This window comes from Perna viridis, chromosome 11, assembly GCF_037379345.1.
Source record: "Perna viridis isolate PV_CMFRI_1.1 ecotype Kerala chromosome 11, ASM3737934v1, whole genome shotgun sequence".
Taxonomy (NCBI): domain Eukaryota; kingdom Metazoa; phylum Mollusca; class Bivalvia; order Mytilida; family Mytilidae; genus Perna; species Perna viridis.
In genome coordinates, this window is record NC_142455.1 from 7,626,560 (window position 1) to 7,651,489 (window position 24,930).

General features: G+C 35.1%; 2 protein-coding genes across 4 annotated transcripts; one reads left to right on the plus strand and one right to left on the minus strand.

The window, feature by feature from the left end:
* Window positions 1-4,026: 4,026 nt before the first annotated feature.
* Window positions 4,027-15,343, minus strand: LOC148602822 (sodium-dependent glucose transporter 1A-like). Of its 2 annotated transcripts, none has more exons than XM_088554038.1 (4): window positions 15,069-15,343; window positions 7,102-7,659; window positions 6,471-6,756; window positions 4,027-5,165 (listed from the first exon to the last, which is right to left on the minus strand). In XM_088554038.1, exons 2-4 carry the CDS (start codon window positions 7,327-7,329, stop codon window positions 4,102-4,104), a joined length of 1,578 nt encoding a protein of 525 aa, XP_088410164.1. In that variant the 5' UTR covers window positions 7,330-7,659; window positions 15,069-15,343; the 3' UTR covers window positions 4,027-4,101. The 2 variants fall into 2 exon arrangements, with proteins under 2 accessions (XP_088410164.1, XP_088410163.1); XM_088554037.1 differs by having other exon boundaries at window positions 7,102-7,366; window positions 15,069-15,342.
* Window positions 15,344-17,882: 2,539 nt separating this feature from the next.
* LOC148602823 (uncharacterized) lies at window positions 17,883-24,703 on the plus strand. 2 transcript variants are annotated; one of them, XM_088554041.1, is made up of 5 exons: window positions 17,883-17,895; window positions 18,533-18,663; window positions 22,670-22,768; window positions 22,992-23,048; window positions 23,818-24,703. In XM_088554041.1, exons 2-5 carry the CDS (start codon window positions 18,636-18,638, stop codon window positions 24,270-24,272), a joined length of 639 nt encoding a protein of 212 aa, XP_088410167.1. In that variant the 5' UTR covers window positions 17,883-17,895; window positions 18,533-18,635; the 3' UTR covers window positions 24,273-24,703. The 2 variants fall into 2 exon arrangements, with proteins under 2 accessions (XP_088410167.1, XP_088410168.1); XM_088554042.1 differs by lacking the exon at window positions 22,992-23,048.
* The last annotated feature ends 227 nt before the right edge of the window (window positions 24,704-24,930 follow it).

The window sequence follows — 24,930 nt, forward strand, 5'->3', positions numbered from 1 at the left end:
AAAATATGCCTTAACTATGAAGTATTTCTACTACATTGTACTTTTCCTGTACAATTTCATTAGATATCCACAAATAAAATGCATTAAATACATGAAATAGGTGTCGATACACATATGTCTTGCAAGATAAAAAATCGACCCAGATGAAATTCGTTTACTTTAACATCTGGTGATCTTAATCCGCGCGTGTGCTGTAAGGGTCGATTCTATAAATAAGTCTGATTGCAAAGTGAAAGTGGTAAATCATCGGCAAGGGAGACCCGTTTCTTTGACTGACTTGAATATAACGCATGATAAAATGTGGCACGAATGTGGTCAGTAATTGTCATTATTTATTTGAAAACAAACCAAGAAATAGATAAAATGAAATTAAAACAAGACCTGTGCTTACCTGTGTACCCGTTGTTGCTATTTTTAACCAAGGTGAGAGTATTTTTAACCCAGGTGAATGTCCTGTCGGCAATCTTCGGAAGTAATGGCAAAAAATAATTAGATTAGAGCTATCGATCTTTTTTGGTTAAGAATAAACGTTGTTTTCACAATATTCTGTAGGTATTATCGACATTTATTGCTTCAATTGCACTATTGTAAACTTGTCTCATTGAATCGGCAAAATTCACTAGAATCAAAACTAAACAAATTTGGCACAAAAGCAGCTTTAATTTTAGCATGGAAAGTAACGAAAACCTTTTTTTTTGTACAGTTGAACACAAAAAACCAGGTGTATCGTTCTAAGTACATTCGTACTTAACTATCAGAACATTAGCAAAATGCGAGATCGAGGTCAACAACAAGGTAGAGGAATACAAACACGAAGATGGATTAAAATATACAAAATATAGAAAAGATAGACAGACAAACGGATTCATCATTGTGCAGATATATCACTGGTATGTTCCGCTCAACGTAATAAAACCATATCAGGGTGGCCAAGCCTTATCACCATGACTACTAATGTTATAAGGGAGCATCCATTTTATTTTCTATGGAAAGTATGCGAGGATAGAATTTTCTGTCCTGCTTTTTTTAATTTTGAAAGGTGAAAAAGTATGTTTTAGCAGTCTTTAGCCAATATCTTGAAAACTATAATAGATAGAAACTTTCAATTGATAATATGATCCTTATGATGTGTCCTACCTTTAGTGTCAAAATTGTTGGACAACAGAGTTATTGCCCTTGAAAGGCAAAAATCGAACCAGACAAACAATTCAGGCTCATAGGAGCATCTTGTTTGCCTTTTCTCGCTATTTTTAATGTTATTTCTTTCAAAAATCTTCTCTGGTACTACCAGATTAATTAGAACCAAACTTGGTAGGTATGAACTCGACATAGAACTGATTAGGGGATTTTTCATCAGTTGAAAATCTTGGCCACCGTTATTAAAAATAGGACGTAGGGGTCAGCCAGAATTATTCCTCATATATCTCCTAAACCGTTAGATTTAGCCAAATTCTGAATAGGGACACAAGTGTTTAGCATGATGAGATCAACTAGATGAGTGGTCAAATTTTCGTGTAAATCTGTTCGCCATGTTGGAGTTCTTGCCCTTTTCGACTTTTTCTCGGTATTTTCAATGTCATTTCCTTCAAAAATCTTCTCTGGCACTACCAGACCAATAGGAACAAAACTTGGAATGAAAGTTTCCAAAGGTGTTCTGCATGTGGGGATTTTAGATCAATCGAAAAACATGACCGCAGTTACTAAAAATAGAACATTAGGGGTCAGACAGAAGTTTTTCTCATATAGCTCCAAAACCGATCCATCAATGCTTCTAGATGCGTGTAAATCTATTAGCCATGTTGGAGTAACGGCCCTTTTAGCTCGCCTGGCTTTTGGCCATGAGAGTTGACTAATTAGAAGCATACTAGGTATGACCATTTCTATGGTTATACAGCAGATTTAATACCCCTGTGCAGCATCATGATACTTGTTAAAACCTTCGCAATGGAAATTGCAATATTTTACACGATACAGGACAACCAATAGATTTACATGTCAGTCGTCAGTCTCTATGTCTTATTTTTTATTTGAATTGTTCATATTGTTTTACTTTAATACCCAGCCACACGAAGTGGCAAAGTACCATGTGATACCCTAAATAATAATTCGTCAATCTCTCCGCCCGGCGGTTTCGAAATGCCATCCCCTTTTTTGCACCAAACGTGGCGGGGTATCACTTACTTGTACTAATTGTGTGACACCAACACATATGTTCCCAATTTTTTAATTTTGCGACCGGAATTGCGGCCATTTCTTATTTTTTAGTATTCTGACTCTAATGTGTAATATGTTATGTTCCACAGTTCTCCTGTTAGTACCATACAATAACATATGGCCGATCGAAAGTCCTTATGATAGCTACCTATTTTAAAACCAGATTTGTTTTCTATTTTATATTGTTTTCGTCCTTAAACGGCGGCCATATTAAAGGGACGGCCATATTTGAAATTTTAATATGCACATGCACACCTACATTAGCTGCAAATTGTGACGTATTTTCTTGCCAAGTTTGGTTTGATTCCATTCAGCTGTTTCGGGGGAGTTGCGCGAACAACGTTTGTGCACAAAGAAGAAAAATAAAACGAGACCAAACACAAAACGTTTCCCCACGTCGTTTGGGAAACACAACAGTTATAAAATAAATTTAAGGGTAACATATTTTACCTATCAACAACTATCAACATGTGTATTTGGCACGTTACAAAACAAAAGTTTTTCAGATAAAAAAAATAAAAATCACATATAATGTTTTATATACATGAAAAAATTGTAGCATATACACTAACATAATAATATGTAGGACTATCAAGGAAGGAATTATTTTGTGCATAAAGGAGGTTAACTTACTAGGGTAAGGAAGATATATATATATTTCATAAATCAAATGAAGTTCCACACGTTTTTCATGTTGGCCTCAAACTTGTGTTTCTCAAAACATAACCACTCTCTCTGCCCTCCAAACTTCTTAATTCTGCAGGAACTAAAATTTTAAATTGTATCAAACGACTCATTTGAACGTTGGATGCTTTATCCAACAAAGCCTACATTGCTATCAGACTATATGTGTCTACAATTTATCAACATGTGCATTTTAAGGATGCTGGCTGATCTATTTATTAATAAGATTAACAAGGAAATTTAAGGGTAATGAAATCTTTTAAGATATTTCATAGTAGAACAATATGAATAAAAATATGACGGGTCAACGTGTTCGTATTTGAAATATGAGCATTTGAAATTTTGCGGGAGAAGGTATTTCCATAGGTTTTGACTTAGTAGGTTTTATCTATCAAAAAATCCCAGACGAATAACAAGATTTTAATAAAAACTTCTCAATTAACATTTTAAGGTGTGGTTAATGAAATTATGGAACGAAAAGTCGGGGCACTGGGTAAAAAAAATCTCTTCGCTATGAAATTGATAAAACCAGAGGAGTCCGAAAATTTGACAAAAACATAAGCAGTGAACATCCTTAAGAGAAATTCGAACTCTTAGAAAAAAGTTAAACATTATTCTCATCTGGTATGATATGTCTACACTTTGTTTTAAATCACAACACAATGGTTTTAATATAATTCCGCATAAACTGAGAAAAAAACGGCTAATCTGGTCTTTACCCTTATGCTTGGTAAAATCTGGACATTGTCTCTAACGAGACGAATACCATTCCCGCTTCGTAGCTTTTAAACTCTGTACATTTGGGGACCAATGTGGACACACGAATTATATTGGACACAACTTTTATGGGTCACCGTGATAGATTAAGCACTTCTGACACACATTTCTGCTGCCATTTCTAAAACATCCTACTCCAAACCAAAATCAGTTCTATTAATTTTTTTTTGATTCACAATACAAATAACAGAATATGACTGCAAATTTATTTCAAGCATTGATTTCTGACAAAATACAAACCTCCATACGGCAATCTAAAACCACTGAGTTTCATTAGAATCCTGCATGCCGCTGGGGATCCAGGAGTTGCGGATAACACATCTGACCTAGATTTACCGAAAAAGGCGTCAATAATAATATAATAATAAGTTTATTAGCAGCTATGATATACTCACCGAGTTAACATTACAAAGATTGAAACTCGAATTACAATTCGTTCTCATTTTCTGTTTTATCAAGCAAACCTAATCTGTTATCTAATTCTATCCGAATCTCTTTGACTATAGCCATACGATATTTTTTCATTTTACCCGACATACACACACCAATACTAAAAAATATAAATAGCATGCAACTTTCTATTAACATAATATAGGCAAACCATTCTGGGTTACTTTCCATGACTTGTCCGAGGATTATTGGATTTATAACAACTCCGGTCATCGAACACACCAGGATAAGGGCAGTTACTTTCCCATCAACATGAAAAAACTTCTCCTCAGTCCAGGAGAAAAATATTGGAAAGAATATGGACATGGCGAATCCTGACCCAGCAGACGCAATCCATACACCAATGCCCTCGTATGTTAGCGCCGTAGCAAGTAGGCATGCGAAAGCTGATATCATTAGCAAACTGTAAACACGTAGCAGTCGACTTTGTTTGAAAAAGTTAATTATAAAAATTCCGGTAAATCTCCCGATTGCAAATGAAGTCCAGAAAACTGAAGTAGCAAATGATCCTTGAGCTTTTGTCCATTTGAAATGTTTAACTGTAAAAGTTGTTAGAAAACCAGCATACGTATCCTCCACAGCACCGTAACATACAACAGTACATGCAATTACAAAAAGAACAAAGGATTTGAATATTAAAGGAATGTGTTCTTCTTTATGCTCTTCTGACTCAGTTTTCGATGTCGGACACGAAATTTCGTAGTTTCTGAAGTACAAGCATACAAAAGAAATTGCAGATGAAAATGTCATAAAAGCAAGTATTGTGTATACTTTGTAAATTTCTGATTTCTCACCATTGTACATCGTCGAAACGTTGCTGCTCGAAGCATTAAGATCTACATAACTGTACGTCAAGTTTCTCTGATTTCTGACTGTCGTGTTGCCAATTATTGGCATCTGGTGCTCAATACTTTCCTTAGATAAAAACGGCGCTGCGACCATCGGTGCAAAAAATGCTCCAAAGGCAAATATGAACTGCAAAACCTGCATGTAAGTCTTCACGTCTTTGGCATAGATGTGTAATAATATTGCACAACCCACTGAAAAATAGAATTTTCATCTATAGATAGATAGATGTGTGTGACGACTCTATTCACTATACTGTTCCATTGGATCATATTGATACAGGGAAGATAACGTTAGCATGAAAAGGTCTCAAAACTTCCCAACGATATCAGAACTGTCAAATCTGAAAGAAAACTTTTGTTGTTCCTTCGCGGGAATCGAACTCTGTGACATCTATGGTAACACCGCCTGCACTAAATCCAGCGCCTCAGACTACTCGGCCAGCTAGGCTAATATATAAAAAGTATAGCTTTCGCTGGCCTGGTCATTCCTCCTAGTAGCTTTAATCTAGGGTTGTAACTCAACACACGATGTATGGTTGTACCGGGCAGCTCATCTAGGTGTTGTTATGTAAAATAGAAGATCAAAGTAACAAGACATGTCACAACATGTTTCTGACATCGTTGGGAATTTTTTAGACCCTTACCTTTCTGTATCAATTAAAATCCGATGGAGCAGTGTAGTGAATTAAGTCGTCACATTCAGAGACGTGTGTGAAATATTGATGTGTTGTGACATGTCTCGTTAGTTTGATCTTCTATACTACATAATAACACCTAGATGAGCTCTCTTGCACCACCATACATCGTGTTTTGAGTTTACAACCCTAGATTAAACCTACGAGGAATGACCAGGCCATCACAAACAATATTTTAATATAGCTCAACTGGCCGAGTGGTCTGGGGCGCTGGACTTTGTACAGGCGGTGTTGTCTTAGATGTTACAGCGGTACGAGTTCTAGTCCCGCGAAGGGAACAACAAAAATTTGCTTTGCAAATTAGACAGTTCTAACATCGTTGGGAATTTTTCAGATACAAACGTCTCAGAATGCGACGACTCTATTCGCTAAACTGCTCCATCGGATCAAATTAATACTGGGAAGATAATGTAAACGTATAGAAAGGTCTGAAAAATTCCCAACGATGTTAGAACTGTCAAATTTGCGATGCAAATTTTTGGTCGTTCCCTCCGCGGGACTCGAACTCGTACAGCTGTGACATCTATGGCAACACCGCCTGCACAAAGTCCAGCGACCTAGACCACTCGGCCAGCTATGCTATAACATAACAAATTTGACAGTTCTAACATCGTAGAAGAAATAATATTACGTTTTACAAAAATAGTATCATACTCAAAATGCACTTCTATGTAGCCACTATCAATATCATTACACGATTTTCCGTTTGTTTGTTTGTTTGGTTGTTTTTGCTTCCGAACACAGTATCAATTACTTTTTTATCATTATTATCATCACTGAATTATCGTAACATTAAACATACCAGCGTCAATAAATCCATTACAGAATCCTTTGCAGAAATGAACAGTAACCATTACCTCGTAACGGGAACACCACGGGATAACAGCAGTAACACCGGTAAGGACAAAACTTGGAGCAAACATTTGAAGTATTTTGTTGAACTTTTCAAACACTAACCCAGCTAACACTGACGACGTCAGATATCCAATGGTATTAGAAATAAAGAACATAGACGCCTTATCTAAGCTACATTCGGTTATTTTTTGAAGGTCAAGAAGTGTAGGTCCAAACACACCAGTTGAAAAACCCTGTCATAAAATTCAACATGAATCATGATTTTCAAATCGTCGTTAAAGACTAAATGGATAATAGTTTATTATAAACATGTATGTTTACAAGTTCGCAAGCAAAACATTAAAAATAGTTAATTTGTGTCAATATATTTAGACATTTAGCATCCAAATCGGACGTTGCTTATATATGATAGAACTAATAAACATTAAACACTATCTGAACCCTAAATCCTTAACATTTGTTCTTAAGAAAATTTGATCGAGTTTCTTCGGTGCTGATTTTCTATTAAACAAACCTGTATGTATAATATGTTTTCTGTACGATACTAAAAAGGTTGACCTTTGGCAATATACACTTACCAACATAAGAAAAGAATAGTTCAAACAGAGAAATGTAACAAACTTCTGGCGGAATGTCTCTTCATTTAACAACCTTTTATAGAAAGAAAGTTCGGAAATAACAGGTTCCCCGTTCGGTGTCTCATGATCCTTAAGTTTTACGCTAGGATTACTAATGAGATGGTCTTCATTTTGACTTTCGTGGTTGCCTCGAAATTGGTCATCGTTTGAAGGTGTATCTGTTGTCATGGCAACGGGGATACAATGCACTGGATGTCAGTGTTCTCTACATTTAAAAAGAACTAAATTATGCATTTTTCATAATAATGATAATTTTGCAGGATACATGTAGTATCTGTCAATAATGTGATGGCCTTTATAAATAAATCATCTTGCGACAATGGACGAATTCTTCATTCTCGCCTTCGAAGACTATAGAAGGTTTATCCTATGTGGGAAACGCAATTTTTTTGGCCACATGAATAGACGATTTCAAAATCAGATAATTTCAAACAGAACGATATTCCAAACGGAAGATCCACGTTTCTGAGAAGAATCCAACAATTTCTGTTAATTTACCTATAGAATAAATCGTAAAAAAATCAATAATTATATCAATCATTTGTATGTAAGTTTATGCTCTGTCAAAGGGCCTTTTAATCTTTCTTTCTTTCTTTCTATTGTTATTACCAAGTACAAACCCATATATAAGAGTTATGCAAAGGGTAACATTTTGTCAACTCTATTGATAGTGTAAATGTATCTATGATATGTCCCATCATTTATTTGAGAATCAATAAAAGATATGAAAGAGGTCGAGGAAATTGAGGAACAAAATAATGGTTATACATAATGCATAAATCTGTAGAAGAAAAGGATATCGATAAATACTTTCAAATATAATCCATCTAAAATGTTTAGGCTACTTCCATTGCTTCTAGCCCATGGGCCACATATAGAAACACTGACCCACTTCCAGAATTTATGGGACTATACTTTTAGGTACTAAAATATGTCAACGACTTCTGGTAGAGAAGGAAAAATGGGCAATTTAGGATTTTTTTCTCCATTTTACTATATTTAACGGTTATATCGTTTCTGACCAATTAAGGACTGAGATTTGAAAAAAAAACTTTGGTATCAATTTATGCATTCATTTTTATTTGTATTTGTGTAAATCTGCAAAAGTTACTGCTATCCGTGATAAGTAAATTGCGGCATAATAAATGAGAAGACCACAGAAAGAAAAAAATGTATGGTCTACTGTCGTTTTGCAGTATACCAGTGCTAAAATAATTGGCATTGTTCGTTAAACGTCTCATGAAATTATTAGAATTTACATTCAAGAATAATATGATTCAAGTTGTCACTTGTAACATGTTATATCCCATTGTATATAAAGTATCTGAAATTAGATGTTATTATTCTTGACGGCATTACATCTACTTAAAAAATTTCCAGGTTCTGATAACCATTTCACAGAACATTTAGGTTTGCCGGGCCAGTATTCATTGAGCACATCAGGACTATGATCAATCGAACTTGGAAAGAAGGAGGGATACCAGATGAATGGGAGACGGCAGATATAAAACTTCTGAGAAAACAAGGGAAAATAAATTACTACTCACCCTCTTCCTATCGACCAATCAGCCTTACTAGTGTGCTTTATAAGATCGCAGTGAAAATAGTCTGGATAGACTCATGTCATATATAGAAGGATTGATTGATGAAAAATAAGAAAGGTTTCAGAAAGAACCGATTAACAACATACTGCCTTACCAGATTGATGCTGGCCATTACTGGGATATTCAATGAAGGAGAAGTGATAGTATGCCTCATAGACCTGAAAAAGCATATGATTATGTATGGCGGGGAGGACTCTTGGCAAAGCTCAATCAACTTGGTGTCAAGGGCCGCACGTCAAAGTGAATCAAGTCATTCCTAATTAACACAGATCTGCAGCTGTAGCTTAGATAACCACAAAGGACCACCTTTTGAGACTAAAATAATTAAAGCTTCCACAGGGTTCAATTTTGGCTCCTACATTGTTCAAGCTATACATCAGCGATGTACAACAGACACCAAATTCGCAGATGGTAGCACCATATGGCACTCTGGGAAACAAGAAAATCTTATAGGAATCAAAGAGGGCATGGCCAATGACCTCAACAAAGCAACAGAATGGACACGTGAATGGAAGATTGAACGAAATATGATTATTCTCAGAGGAAATTTGACAAAAAAAGATAAAGAGATCTCGGCACAAAGGAAACAACTCAAGTAAAATTAATCCAAAACCAAAAATTCTTGGAGTAGTTATAGATGAAGCAATGACATTCTGACCTCATATTGAATACAAAGGGCAAACAGAAACCTGAGTATACTGAGAAACATTTGACAACTCAGCAAGATTCTTAAAGATTCCAGCACTTAAAGTGGTAGACTTAGGGTAAGGGAAATAACTCCTGAAATCAGTGGTATGTTTTTATCATAATCAATTTCACCAAAGTTTATCAAGCTTTCATTTCAGACAGAATGAAACCACTCCAAGTTACTTTGATGCTTACATTTACATGAAATTAATGAAAAATGGTATAAACAAACATTCCAATGATTTGTAAGAGTTGTGTCCCTTACTCTAGGTCTACGCCCCGTGCAGGTCCGGGTGTTAAAAGAATAGGCCTGCAGCAGCGCTAAGCTTGTCGTAAAAGGCGACTAAATAGTGCTCAGAAACCTAGCCGGGGGCTAGGCGCTCTGCCCACAGAGCAACTGGGATGTGTGCCCCAGGTGGTGGAATGGGGTACCCCTGGCGTGTTACATGCTGGGGTTGTCAGGCTATAATACGGAAAACCTGACCGCAAACCATAGTGGTGCGCCGTGTTGGGAAAGATGCCACGTTCCTCGCACGTGAAAGAACCCTGCTGTGGTATTCGATAGGAGTAGGAACCTTTGCGCTCCGCCACTGGAGGCTAAATTGCCCGACCTTACCCATCCCCCTTTTTCCAGTGGCAATCAAAATTTGTCGACCCTATTATCCTTGTGACCCATCCTTTTTTTCATTTCATGTTCATTTTATCATCCATTTCATGTTCATTGTCTGAATATAGCTGAAATATTGCTGCTCGGACGTTAAACCCCAACAAACAAACAAACAACAAACAACTCTAGGTCTACCTGTTTAAAAGTACAGGTTAATATGAGATTCATGCAGAAAGTGATGAATTCTTTTGAGGGGAAAACTTTCTTACTGGTGTGCGTGCATCCCATTAAAGATTTAAGAACCGCATAAAGGAGATTGGGAAGGCGAAGAAACAATGACTGGATATAAATATTATATTAGGCTAAAAAAGAAATATGTTTGTTTTCTGCTACCTTACCTACCCTGTTTTTTTTTGTGCCTACCCTAAACATTTTATGGCAATTTTCTCTCAAGCACTATTTAAGTCCACATGTAGATTGTTTTCTCATTTTAACTCCACGTAAAATGGTTTTGAAAAATAAAAAAAAATCCCTACCTTTAGTAGGGCACCGACCGTTTATGTTCATGCTGGTAGCAGGAAACAAGACTATTATTTTTTGGCCTTATGATCTGTCATGGGGAAAATATTCATAAATAGATACTGTTTTGACAAATTCCTTCGTTTTCTCTACTAACTCAACCTTATATGCAACTATCATAAGGTCATTAATAACGATGACACATTACCAACATGTCCTTTATTTGCGTAATATTTGGGTAAAACTGAATCACACATCACATTAGACTACAGTGACAAATGCACAAGAACCCTGCTTTAGTTAGACAATTTTCTTCATTTTATGCAAAAGTTAGGCAAAATGAGCAAAAAATAGCCCACTTCCCTTCCCAAAATATTTATTTGCCTGGATTTAATAGTGATATCAAAAAATTAATATACATGTAGAATGTAATATGCTGTTCGTTCAGCGGTTTTAATACATTTCTTCTAAGTTAACCTTCCCATGAATTAAAGAACCTACACAGAAACATGCAGATTTAGAGATTTTGAACCGAGGTTTAGGCTTTTATACATGCATATTATTTGCCAATATTTGCCTTACTGTCTGTGTCATCAGGAAGTTTTAGTATGGACTATAAATATAATCATTTTCAGCTGCATTTGATAGGAAGGGTGGGCAGGGGGGCACTTCATCCTCGCTTCCCTCCCCATAAACCACTGCCTCCCATCCTCCTGGCCAGGCTTCCCAACTCTGGATAACTCTTTCATATTACCCCAGTTATTGATATCAACTGTAATCACTGCTTCCAATGTTTTTCAGTCCCCTCAACCACTGTTCCCTGTCCATTCCACCACCGATTCCTGTCCCTTGAACTCACGTATCCCAATCCCCCGTCCAACCTCCCTGATATATATACTTGGACCAAGAGACAAGGAGATAACGAGGAGAAAAATGGTTTGAAAGTGGGAACAGGGTATAGGAGTGTTTAAATAGGAATAAAGCTACAGCTTATATGTAGTCTTAGTTCATTTTTTATGTTGCATGAATGTATATTGAAGGGTGGAAAATAGTGTAACATTATCTTTTGAAATGTTGATATTTTATCTACATGCTTTATACTGCTTTGTGTATGTATTTAATGCTGTATATTTTGTGAGTCGTATGTGTATTTTTGTTCTGCTATTTATGTGGGTTTTAAAAGCCCATTAGAGTTCCATTGGCTTCCTTGTTGATGTTATTTCTACTTACTTAAAGCAGGTTGTGTCAATCAAGTAGCAATCGACAATCAACGATACAAATAATTAGCAGACGAACTGGAAATGAATTTTAATTAAGAGCCTTTTATACCTTCAAGAAAAAGAGTTACTCTAAAAGCACATATAAACGTAGGTTTACGATTACGTTTATGAGTGGTTTTGTGACATACACGTAAATGTAACCTTACGGCGGTCGTAGATGTGCTCATAAACGTAAAACGTACGATTTTTTGTGAAACATTGTCCAGGGCCGGAAATGCTATGTCAACCGAGGTTCCTAAGAAAAGGGGGGTTCTAGGACATTATTAGCAGGCGGGTAGCTGCCGTTAGGCAAAAAAACTTTTGCCTGCACTTAATTTTGCTATTTTTTTTTATTGAGATAAAATACATCCAGGAGAGGCATAAATGATGCTCTAAAACGCTATCTCCGCGGACCCCCTGCCGTAAGTTTGCCTACACTTCAATTTGGCCTCAGCTACGCGCCTGATTAGCCAGTTCTTGTCTATTTTACAAATGAAATTTACAAGTTTTCCAACAGAAAAATGGAGACGCCCCCTGCACCCTCCCTATGGATCCGCCACTGGACCAAGTGTGAAACTTTTGAGGTACCAGTATCGCAATGCATATCCCTGAGCGGGTATACTTCAAAACATGGATGCTATAAAAATATAGTGCATTTTCTTTTTGCCTCTCTACAAACTAATGTTTTGTCAAAAGATATGAACAATGACTTATAAAATAGAGCAAACATCACACTGGAAGATGAAGAACTTTTTTAAGAGAAAATCTAACATAATATCATAAAAATGTTCCACTGAAAAGGTTGGTTTGATGAGTGCAAAACGAAAGTGAAAGTAGAGAAAATGGCTATTTATAGTTCAAGACTACTTTTCCGTCCGATCTTCGTGGACTCACCCTATTTTCTTTGCGGGAAATTATTTTTTCACATGTCCTTAGAAATGCTACATAAGTGAAAGTTTTATTGAATCAATTTGCATATTTTTTTTTAAATCCTAAAAATATGCACTTCACTATAGAAGTCTATGAGAAAATTAATACCATACTGAGACCTAGTAAGCCAGTTTTTCAAGTTAAGTTGGATATTCAGCAAGTGGTCTTTACCAGCTGAAAAAGTAGTACCCCAATGCAGGTAACACTTTTAAGATGAATTAGCCAACCTTTGAACCTGATTTTTTTATGGTAGCTCTGGTTTTTTGCATTCATGGTTAATCTTTACCATATTTGGAAATGCATTTTGTTTTCATGAATTTGTAGGATATCAGTTCAATAAAATTATTATCTTTACTATTTATGATGAGCATATCTATATTCAGGTAACCTAAAGCAAGTAATACTCCTGCATAAAGGATAGTTTTCAAGTTACAACACATTTTAAGTATGTGGTTAGGACTTGAAAGTAGTCATTTTCCATACATTGCCTCTTATATATGAAAAAATGAATATTTTTTTTATTTTTTGTTTTTCTTTCAAATAAATAGCTAAAATGAGTTGCCATATAACTGTGTGGTTGATTTAAACACAGAAATGTCACAAAAGTCAACAGCCAATTTTTGTAGTGGACTTTTTTGGTGGTTCAAATGGACAGATTCTAATGTGGCAAGAAAAATAATGGTGTTTTTTCATATAAAAACTGAATTTGTTCAAAAAGTATTTAAAGCAGACAATTGTTATTATAACATTTATACCAGTAAACAATTTTTCTTGCATCATAGCTATCTGTTTTAAAGAAAAAGTTCTTTTCCTGTCATACTGAGGTCCATTTGTATCTGCCTGGGGTACCAAATTGGCTTAAAATCTGTACTTTCTGCAGATGAAAAGCTATATTTTTTTAAAACTATGATATTGGTATAATTTTTTCTGTATTTATGATAATTGAAATGACCATATCTATAGTTTAAAACAGTTGGTTGTACCGGTACATATACTTTGCTTTAAACAAGAGGCTTCCTTGAGTTAAAGACAAAAAAGGAGGTTCGGATATTAATATTTCCATATACGGAACTCACAAGTGAGGATTAAATAATGATTTGGAACTTATAGTACAGCTCATGTATCTACCATGTCAGAATAAACCACAAATTTGCTTAGTTTGACTAATGCAGCTGCTTTTTATCAAAAGTAATATTTTCTGGCTAACATTGAGATATTAGTCTTATGCCTGGAATAAGGTACCTATATAAAAATTTTAATAGAAAACTCATGTTTGTAGCAGGGCAATGATATTCTGAATTTTCAGTATGAAAATGAATACTCTAGCAGAAAAACAACAACTTTTATGATTATATTGAAATGTTTATTAGTAATAGGTACCAGTATCCTATTGCATATCCCTGAGCGGGTGTACGTCAAAACATGGATGCTATAAAAATATAGTGCATTTTCTTTTTGCCTCTCTACAAACTAATGTTTTGTCAAAAGATATGAACAATGACTTATAAAATAGAGCAAACATCACACTGGAAGATGAAGAACTTTTTTAAGAGAAAATCTAACATAATATCATAAAAATGTTCCACTGAAAAGGTTGGTTTGATGAATGCAAAACGAAAGTGAAAGTAGGGAAAATGGCTATTTATAGTTCAAGACTACTTTTCTGTCCGATCTTTGTGGTCTCACCCTATTTTCTTTGCGGGAAATTATTTTTTCACATGTCCTTAGAAATGCTACATAAGGGAAAGTTTTATTGAATCAATTTACATATTTTTTAAAAAAATCCTAAAAATATGCACTTCACTATAGAAGTCTATGGGAAAATTAATACGATACAGAGACCTAGTTGAAATAGGGAGGGAGTTTGAGTACAGGGGAGTGAAGTGGGGGTAAACAGGGGTAATTATTTCGATTGTGAGTCTCGGGTTGTGGAAGCCAGTGGCAGATCCAGAGGGGTGCAAGGGATTGGCATCCCCCTTCATTGAACAATTTTCATTTTAATGTGTTAAATTGACAATGGCAAAAATATCCGAGCACCCCCTTTTTCTGATGAAACTGGGCTTGTACCCCCTTTCAAAGTGTCTGGACATTTACTCAGTCTTTTTCATTGCCCACACATACTAACGTGAATAAGGAATACAGCCTTACAGGTGAGTAGATATGGGAATGAAGGGGTGGAAGACGCCTGGCAAAAGGCAACATTGCTATCCACCGGTTTTGTCTGTCATAAAAAACTAATTTCACACTTTTACAAAATACATATTTTCTTTATCAAAGAAATGAAATTAAAAATGTATGTACCTTTTACAACGGGTTGCCTGCTTATCTGTAAATAGATAAAGTCAATTGTTTCGTCCTAATACAGCTTCGTCCCAATACAGCTTCGTCCCATTCACTTTAAATTTTCTAAGAAGTATATATCTGATTTTCTGGTCTAATCAATGAGCAGAGGTTTCATTAAGAACTGGCTACTGTCAAAATGTAGACAGTTCAAAAAGTGGAAATTGACGGTTCAAAATCACAATATGCCCCATTCTCCCTTTGATACATTTAGAAGTTGTAGACAGTCCATTTAAATGAGATATTCCAACTTTATTTTTAAACAATCAAAGCGTATTTGCAAATAAAACATCTTCTTACAGGCGACTGAACTGTACAAATAGAAATTCTATCGGTCATTTTCTATATTTAGCTATTTATAATTTTCAATATGAGGCAAGTGTCACGTAATCTGTAAATATATTGATATTTTGTCATATTCAATAAAAATATCATGCCTTTATCAATTGATTATACATGTATGATTTATTTTTTGTCATAAATTAACAAAACGTAGATGCAAGCTCCTTCGAACAGACACAAAAATGTGTACATTTTGTTTTTAATAAAAATACGGAGCTAGTAAACTTTAAGATCCTTACTCGATTATAACTTTCTCTTCGAGCTCTCAGTGCTCTCTTAGCTTCTAGATAACCGTTACGAGGGCTTAGTCCTCTATTATCATCCCAGTGGGCTCAATGCTTCTAGATAACCGTTACAAGAATTAGTCCTCTACTATCATCCCGGTGGGCTCAATGCTTCTAGGTAACCGTTACGAGAATAAGTCCCCTGCTTTCATACCGATGGGCTCAGTGCTTCTAGATAACCGTTACGAGAATTAGTCCTCTACTTTCATCCCGGTAGGCTCAGTGCTTCTAGCTAACCGTTACGAGAATTAATTCTCTACGTTCTTCTAGGTGGGTTCGATGCTTCTAGATAGCCGTTACGAGAATCAGTCCTATACTTTCATCGCGGTGGGCTCAGTGCTTCTAGATAACTTTGCGAGAATTTGTCCTCTACTTTCATCCCGGTGGGGTTGTTGTCTTTTTGACACACCATATCCATTGTTGTTCTTCGATGGATGCAGAGCAGGTTTTTAAAATAGACCGTGGCGGCCGGACCCAAGATCTGCGAAAGGGATTGAATTTGGGTCAATTGTGCAGCTCATCTAGCTATATAGTTTTTCATCGTTCTGGGTAATGACGTCGCCATTAATTGTATGGATATACATGTATTAGTTGGGAGACCTCTAAATGCTCGATTTGATTTATAATTGATATTGATGTTACATGAAGTTGGATGGTTGAATGGAATTTCGTCTCAGGGGTGGACTCAGAAAACAGGTGGGCACGTGCCCCCCCCCCCCGGGGGGGGGGCATAAAAAAAGAAAAAAAAAACTGACGGTCTCAGAATGTTAAGAGCTTAAAGGCAGTTCAAAACATGTTTATGGTACGGGAATGTTCCTAAGTACAAAATATGTTTATGCCGGAAATGTTCCTGTAAAATGAAAGTTCCATTTAATTCCATTCAGTGGTTGAGAAAGAGTAACTGACAAGAGATGGTTACCCCTTTGCGCAGCGGAAGAAAGTACTGAGGAAGGACGGACACCCCTCTCACTTTGTATACCCACTTTTCCAGAAGAGGTATAACGATAAAATCATAATAGAAGTGTTTTCCTAAAATGTTACTCCTTGTACAACATGTATATCATTACTGCAAGGACGTTATGAATGAAAAAAATATGTTATTAAGAAGTTTGTTCTAATTGTAATTTGAGCACTATACGTATGCGTTAAAAACTTCCTTCTAAAAATTTCTTTTTACTTGAAAATCAAATGTAAGTTTTGTTCTTTGGTAATGTAAATATTCAGTACTTCAAACTGGTATAGTTACACTTGTCTCACGTGACCTTCAAAGGGATTTTAAAATCATAGTCACATATAAGATAGGCGTTTTTTACAGGTTGAATTACCGCATTAAATGCACTACATACGGAATTATAATATTACCATGTCAAAATCTGTATCACATGCGGTATCAACCCGATACTCCTATATCACACCAAGGGCCACCGGCTCGGGGTGTGATAGAGGTCGCTCGAGGGTTGATACCACAAGTGATACAGATTTTTTTTCATTATATCATATATTTTAACTATACTTCACGTATGGTCCATGAATGGATGCGAAATAGGGTATGCGATACAGGTCTAGGGGTGTTATATAAGGTATGATATAGGCCTGGTGTTGTGATACAGCGTGTGCGATACAGGGTTATAACGATGTAGGACTCGGACAAAAACTTATAATGCATATACAAACAGCGTATGTATGATATAAAGAATTATTTCGATAATAGTCTTTAATACAGTTTATTAATAAATACAGGAGATGGCTAACACCGGTTTGAATGCACTTAGATCAACATTTTTTCGTTAAGTGTTGTATTCATATATTGTATAAATACAGTGTATCATAAAACCATACTTAAAGTGTTAGATTTGATCATTTACATATCAAATCCTTGACCTATTAGCCTATGATTGACCATAAACATGATTGATTAATTTTTTTTCCAGACATGTTTGATGGTCTGTATAAGAATAATTAGATAAAAAAGAAAATATATGACTCGGAACATTATAACACATGCAGTGTCTACCTCTTCTGTAGGTCTGGTTAAACTCCCAATCATGCTACAACTGGTGTCAGTGTGTCTGTTCTTTTACTTTCAGTGCAGTACTGGTCAGGTTATCAGGAAAGGAAAATGTCCATACATTCGGACCATGCCGGATTTCGACATAACCAGGGTAAGAATTTAAATAGAATCTCACATATAGCGATTTCAGACGGCTAAATAAAGATATTTCCCGTGCAATACAGCATTACTCGGTTATATTTACTTTGAATCGAGGCTTTGAAACGTCTGCATTCCTCTATTTGGGGCTTCTGCTGTATGCTTAGTTTTGAATGAACCGCCAGATGTCTTTGTTAAGTAGAGCAGATTTTGACAATTAAACCATGTACACCAAAAATACTGTATGAGAATATATGTTGACACATTCTCGAGCTTATTACCATTAAACACTACAGCATAGGTGATTTTCAAGTTAAAACGGTTGTAAATGGCTGTATATTTCTTGGCTCTGTTTACACTTAGATATGCATTTTTCTTAAATTACACGGAAGCTGTACACTTAATGTAGAATTTTATTGTTAGTAATTTAAAATTAAAATAATTGTTTAATCTGAAACACTGACTAACCCGAATACTTTTCTAAACCAAAACCTAACTTATCCAAGAAAAAACCTGTCTAAACAAGAGTGGGGCACTTTTTACACCCATTACATCAATATATTTTTTAATCTAAAAGGAGTTTGGTTTACTATAGATAGTTTCACTGTGAAGAACATGACGTCGTGCTTATTTCATAATTTTTTCTGCAGTGGCAGGGGATTTGGTTGAAGAACCAGAACTTCTTTTTCTCCCCTGAATTCACCATGAGATGTATATCTGATAATTTAGTCCTCAATGCTGACGGTAATATAGATGAAAACATCGCAGGAATTGATGTCAAGTAAGATATAAAGGAGTTGAGGCATTAAGACCTGCTTTTGTTTCCATATTCAAATAGCTACACATTGTTACATTTTTTTTCAAATAAAACATCCTTTTTCTTTTCTATTAATCAATTTGTGGGATCAACATCGCAAGAAGCAAAATAATACACAAAAAAAATGTAAATTTGACTAACTATTATTATATAAAGACAGACAACTATGATAATAAAGAAAATCGTACATATTACTAATTTGTAAGCGAATTCAAAAGCTGGAAATGCAGTGATATACAAATTCCAATGATATTGCTAATGATCAACATAAATTACCCGAAAGAATTATATAAATCAAGGGAACCAGATTCGATCGGTATTCAAAAGAATATAACCCAAGGATAACGACTATAAAAGGAAAATAACACACAAGTAAGAACATGAAATATCCAAAATAACACATACAAAGACACTAAAGTAAATTCGTTCAACTATAAGTATTTATAATTTAAATTTATATTCCTGCTAGTGGTACATGTATAGGGTATAGAGTCGACCCACACATGATTATGTACCTAACTTGACAATTCGCAAGATTTAAGGAGGTAGCCCTAAGGAACACAACTCTAACAAATCATTGGGATGTTTGTATTCAGCATTTTACACCAATTTCGTTTAAGCATCAAAGTAACTTGGACTGATTTCATTCTGTTTCAAATGAAAGCTTGATAGGCTTTGGTGAAATTGAATATGATACAAACATATCACTGATGTCAAGAGTTATGTCCCTTACCGTAGGTCTACCTGCTTAAACAAAGTCTAAATCTGTAATCTAGTCATTTAATCAAGGAAAGGCTAATACATCTCCCTTATATTACTGGCTGTAAAAGCAATCATGAACAGGAAATTAGAAAAAAATATCTTCACTGACGGATCCAGACACTTTGAAAAGGAGGGGTGCCAGTCGGGGTTCCTCAGAAAAGGGGGTGATAGGACATACATTATTTTGTCAATCTTACTCATGAAAATGGCAAATTTTCCGATAAAAAAACGGGTATAAACCCCCTGCATTCCCTCTAGATCCGCCACTGATCTTTATACGTAAATGAATTTGAAATGATAAAAGGGTATTGAGAACCATGATTATATTCAACTGTTTATGCAGGCATGAAGGAAAAAGTAAAAGTCGTGATCCAATTTTATCAAATTGTGCAAAAATGAAATTACGGTTACCCGGATTTGAACGGAAATCGAATGGATGACGACTAGATAAAGAAAATAGAAACTCAAAACATGAAATAATCAAAATAATACGTCAGTAGAAACAAAAAAAAATGAGTAACTCGGACTCAACTAAAATCTGAGAGTGGAAACTTCATGGTCCGGTTTCATACATTGTAAAACATCTCAAATTGAGATTTGCCTAAAATCCTTTCTATAACTCAAATATCGACCAATCAGATCACTTGAAATTGAAGATTTGAGGAAAAACAGAGGACTTAGGGAAACCTTCAACTTGAGATTTTTTTAATGAAACCCAAGCCGTGTTGCTCATAAAAAGTCACGCCTAGGGTAAACTATAATATAAATAGTTTTACTATTTGTATTGTACATGAAAGAACATATTCTAATGCATTATAATTGTAGAGTGACCTCTGCATCGTGCTAAAGCAGTTACAAACCGTTTAATTATCTTTTTAAGCACCAGTCCATATAAGAATCAGGCAGTGCCGATATTGAAGTGATTCATAGTGAAGAAAAACCCATCGAACAAATAATGCTTTTTTAATCTACATAATGCTATTATATTTTAGGTAATCATTGTCCTTTCCATACTCAGACCTGTACTTTTGATCAAATCAGACATATATCTCTCACTAAAATCGAACGAAATCAAGAACAATAACTCTAACTTGTAAAGTCTCAATTCCATGTACAATCCATATTTTTTTTTCATCTCAAAAACACTACGTCCAAATGAAAAACTAAGACTTGTTATGTTTGTATTCAGTTACTATTTATAAAATGAAACAAAAGTGAGTTCAGATGGTTTTTGACATGCATGAATCACCTCCTGTCTTCTTTTAAAAAAAGACTGCTATTTAATTACTTTTTGGGTACTCTATGTATCTGATTAAATGTTTAAAAAAAACTATAGACCCTTTTGTGGTAAGCTTGTGAGCATGCGCAATATACACTTCCGCGAGGAACATGTAGGGCTTGGGTAGAACATAAGAATTTTCCTCGCGGAAGTGTATATTGAGCATGCTCTACGGATGCTCATCAACTACCCCAACATTAACACAAACGGGTCTATTAACCACGAAGTATCTCAAGCTATCTTATTCATGCAGCACAGGTAAAGTTGTGAAAATACAAAGACTGGGAATACTCTCTGAGCGAGCACTTACTATATATCCATTTAAAGGTAATTTATTGTAATTGAAAAGAGTAGTCAAGGGGACCAAGATTATAGCGGAAAATACATGAAATACAGAAACATAAAATTTCGATTGATATCTTACATTAAAGGAATTGTGCAGTGAGACACTGTTCACTAAATTTGAAAAAAAATACTTATTTCTGACTCCCCTTCCATATACCGTGATGGGATGATAAAAAGATGAGCTCAATGTAAATTAAACTTTGAATGTAAAAAAGTTTTGTCAAAGTTTTTCTCATTTTATTTTTGAATTAAAACTTCAGAATTTCAATTGGGTTTGGAGGAATTCACCACAAAAAAGGCTTACAAACTTCAATCTATTAGAGTGCGTGCACATGCTGTTCAAATGGAAATAGCTCTTTATTACTATAGTGATCTACAGCAAAAACCCATGCAGTATGCAAAATATGTCCCGAAAATGTTCGTTCACATGTCCCGTCTAAAAACCCCCATGGGAATTTTCAAAAGTTAGCAGGCGCTTTACGCGTGTTTCAATGTCTAAAATATCATCTAAAGCATTAGAACAAAATGCACAGAAAGACTTAAATCTAAATATAAAGTACTCAAAACCAACCCCCCCCCCCCATACAAAAAAAAAAAAAAAAAAAAAAAAAAAAAAAAAAGAAGCAAACTCTAGCAGCAAGATGTTCTATCAAGTCTATGAAGTAAATGAAACTGTAGACATTGAAAAAGAGGGGTGTCAGCCGAGGTTCCTCAGAAAAGGGGGATGCTAGACATTATTTGTCACTTTTTGTTAATTTTACACATGAAAATGAAAAACATTTCCAATAAAAAGGAGTGTCACCCTCCCCCCTCCTGTACCCCACTCTGGATACGCCACTGAAACTTATTTTAGGGCTTTATAATTTCATAATACTGTAAATTCTGGTAAATAATCTTTGAATTATTATAAGTTCCAAATTTAAGTTTCGTAGACTCCTGGACCCTGCAGTTTTTTTTACATTAATTTGTCAGCCAAAGTTGTATATGTATACATTCCTAAATTGGGATTATTTAATAGTCATTTTCTCAATATAAAGACAGGGATATCCTGAAATTGTCTCTTTGCAAGAGTTATCGTTCTTGTTTTTGGTTTGATTTGGTTGAATTTAGTTGGAGGTTAAATGTTGTTTTCTCTAGAGTACAGATCTAAATTTAGGAAGGACTGTTGTCGCATAAAAATATAGCACATGTAGACCAAAAAGCTTTGTCTGCTCCATGGGTTTTTCTACTTCATTAATTACCTTACCATATGCAGTGTATGAATTTTTATGGGCTGGTACTTTAAAAATATTTTATGAGGCTTAATGCTTGTTCAAAATTCAGCGAGGTATATTGTCAACTTCATGGAATAAAGTTGATCTATTTTTGATAAAATGTCAATTACCTGATGACTTACTGTGGCACTTAACTTTTTATCAGTTTTAGAATAACTTTTTTATGGAATAATAGAAAGTTTCAGTCTCGACCTGGGTCAATCGCCAAGTAAAAATAACTACCTCAGACATTTTATCAGCTGATAGCCATTCAATGGAAAGAGTCCAACTCAATTCCCGGAAATTAACCATGTTATTCTCGTATTTTCAGGACTAACACCAGATGATTATTATGTACCTGATACAGATTACACAAGTTATTCTGTGGTATACTCCTGTAAAGAAAATAAAAACACAGGTCTTATTGCAGGTATGATTACGCCGCTCATATAAAAGGTGGTCTTGGTTATAGATGTTAGTATATCTAATTTAATCACCGAATGATTTACTGGTTCAGTGATTCAGACAAAAAACACAAACAAAGAAACAAAAACGAAAATGAGAGAACGGAAATTGACAATGATTATAATAAAAACAAAACAAACAAAAATTAAATAAATAAAAACTAACATGCCAGTCTGTTATGACTGAAGGTCAAGGATACAATTCTGAAACTCGATATGGCATCACTACAATGTTTCATGTTCAAGGTATTGTGTTACTTTAACCGTTCAGTCTCTGTAAAATTCAGGCTGTGGGTGAAACACGATTTAAAAACATTTTTGTAAGTGTAATTTGACTATTTGCACCATCAGAACCAAGAACAAAAGGTAAGACTTTCATTTTGTTAAATTCATTGAAGGAACACACTGAAAATAAACAGGTAAAGGTCAAATAACTATGTCACAAACCGCACTTTTCTAACAGCCTATTGAAAATTTTCTGAACAAATACAGTGACGCAGAGATCACATTGTGGTCATTTCAAATAGAGAAATCATCTTTGTGTAAAATTATATTGTCAGTTTGGTGAGTTTTTGACATTCAAATTTCTATCGTGACTTTTCCCAATCTGCTTGGATTTTAGAAAGACTTACACTTATGCTTATTTTTGTTTGTTTTTGTTTGTTTGTTATGTTTGTTTTGTTTTGTTTGTTTTGTTTTGTTTTTTGGTTTTTTTGTTAGAACATTCGTATCCAGATTGAATATGATTCTCTACTACAATTGTGTCAGCATTAATGACTGACTAGCTTACAAGCAGTTTCTTTATGAAACAACGTACTTTTTTTTTACATATTTAAATGATCCAAGTTTTCATTTATGAATGTTGTGTAATTTGATATGAACCACATATGATAAAATTATCATAAATTCACTGTATATGTTTATAATAATGCTTTGTTTGACAATCCTTGTAATTCTAGTCATTATCGAGTTGTTACTGAGTAATTGCATAAAAGTTTTTATTTTTGGTTTATAGAGCAGGCGTACATATTTTCCCGAAAGCCGTATCCGTTGTCTAAAGAACTTCAAAATAGAATTTATGCAAAGTTAGCAGCACAGGGAGTCGATCCTGCAAATTTTTATACTGCTGACCAATCGAACTGTCCATCATATGAACAAATTCAAAGCGCCCCAGCTGGAGCAATGATCGTGAACAGCGTCCAGCCTATAGCTGGTCCAGTGATGATAAGAAATATTCAACCCAGTCCTTTAATTATACAGGAAACTCATCCTAGTCCAGTAGTTATACAGGAAACTCGCTCTAGTCCAGTAGTTGTACAAGCGACCCGCCATGGTCCACTAATTATAAAAGAAACCAATCCCGCTCAAGTTGCCGTGCCAATGACAGACATAATATATTTACTACCAGAACCACAAATCACTCAACGAAATGTCGGAATTCCAACCGTTGTGTCGTACCAGAAATACTGATATTTTCGATTCCCGCTGGAATATCATAATCTAGAAAATATTAAGAAATAAGCTGTACTTGGAAGGTTATAGATCTTTTGTCTAGTGTTGAACTGCATATTGGCTCAAATATATATATAAAAAAAGATGTATATTGTTTTGTTAAGCTTTTGAATATTTATACACATGTAAAAATTAAACTGTCTGGTTAAAAAAAAAACCCAAAATAAAACAGAAGATAAAATACAATACCAAAACAAAATAAAACATCAGCAAAGAACAAAATGGAAAATTAAGATTTACACCGTTTTTATTAAAACATAAATATAGCCCAGTCAATCTAGCAAAATTATATCCTTAATCGAAATAAATTGTAACCAATAATAATTAATAATCAAGAGCATTGTGATCAGGCGCGTAGCTGAGGCCAAATTGAAGTGTAGGCAAAATTACGGCAGGGGGTCTGGTGGCCGCTTAAGGCCCCCGGCAGGTTCAAGGCGGAGCCCTGGTAGGGGGTCCAGGGGGCGAAGCCCCCCCCCCCCGAAGCTCCGCGGAGATATTTTATCTAAAAAAAAAAGGAAAAACAATTGGCAAAATTAAGTGCAGGCAAAAGCTTTTTTGCCTAACGGCAGCTACGCGTCTGATGATCAAATTAAACACAGAGAGAAGTATAACAAAA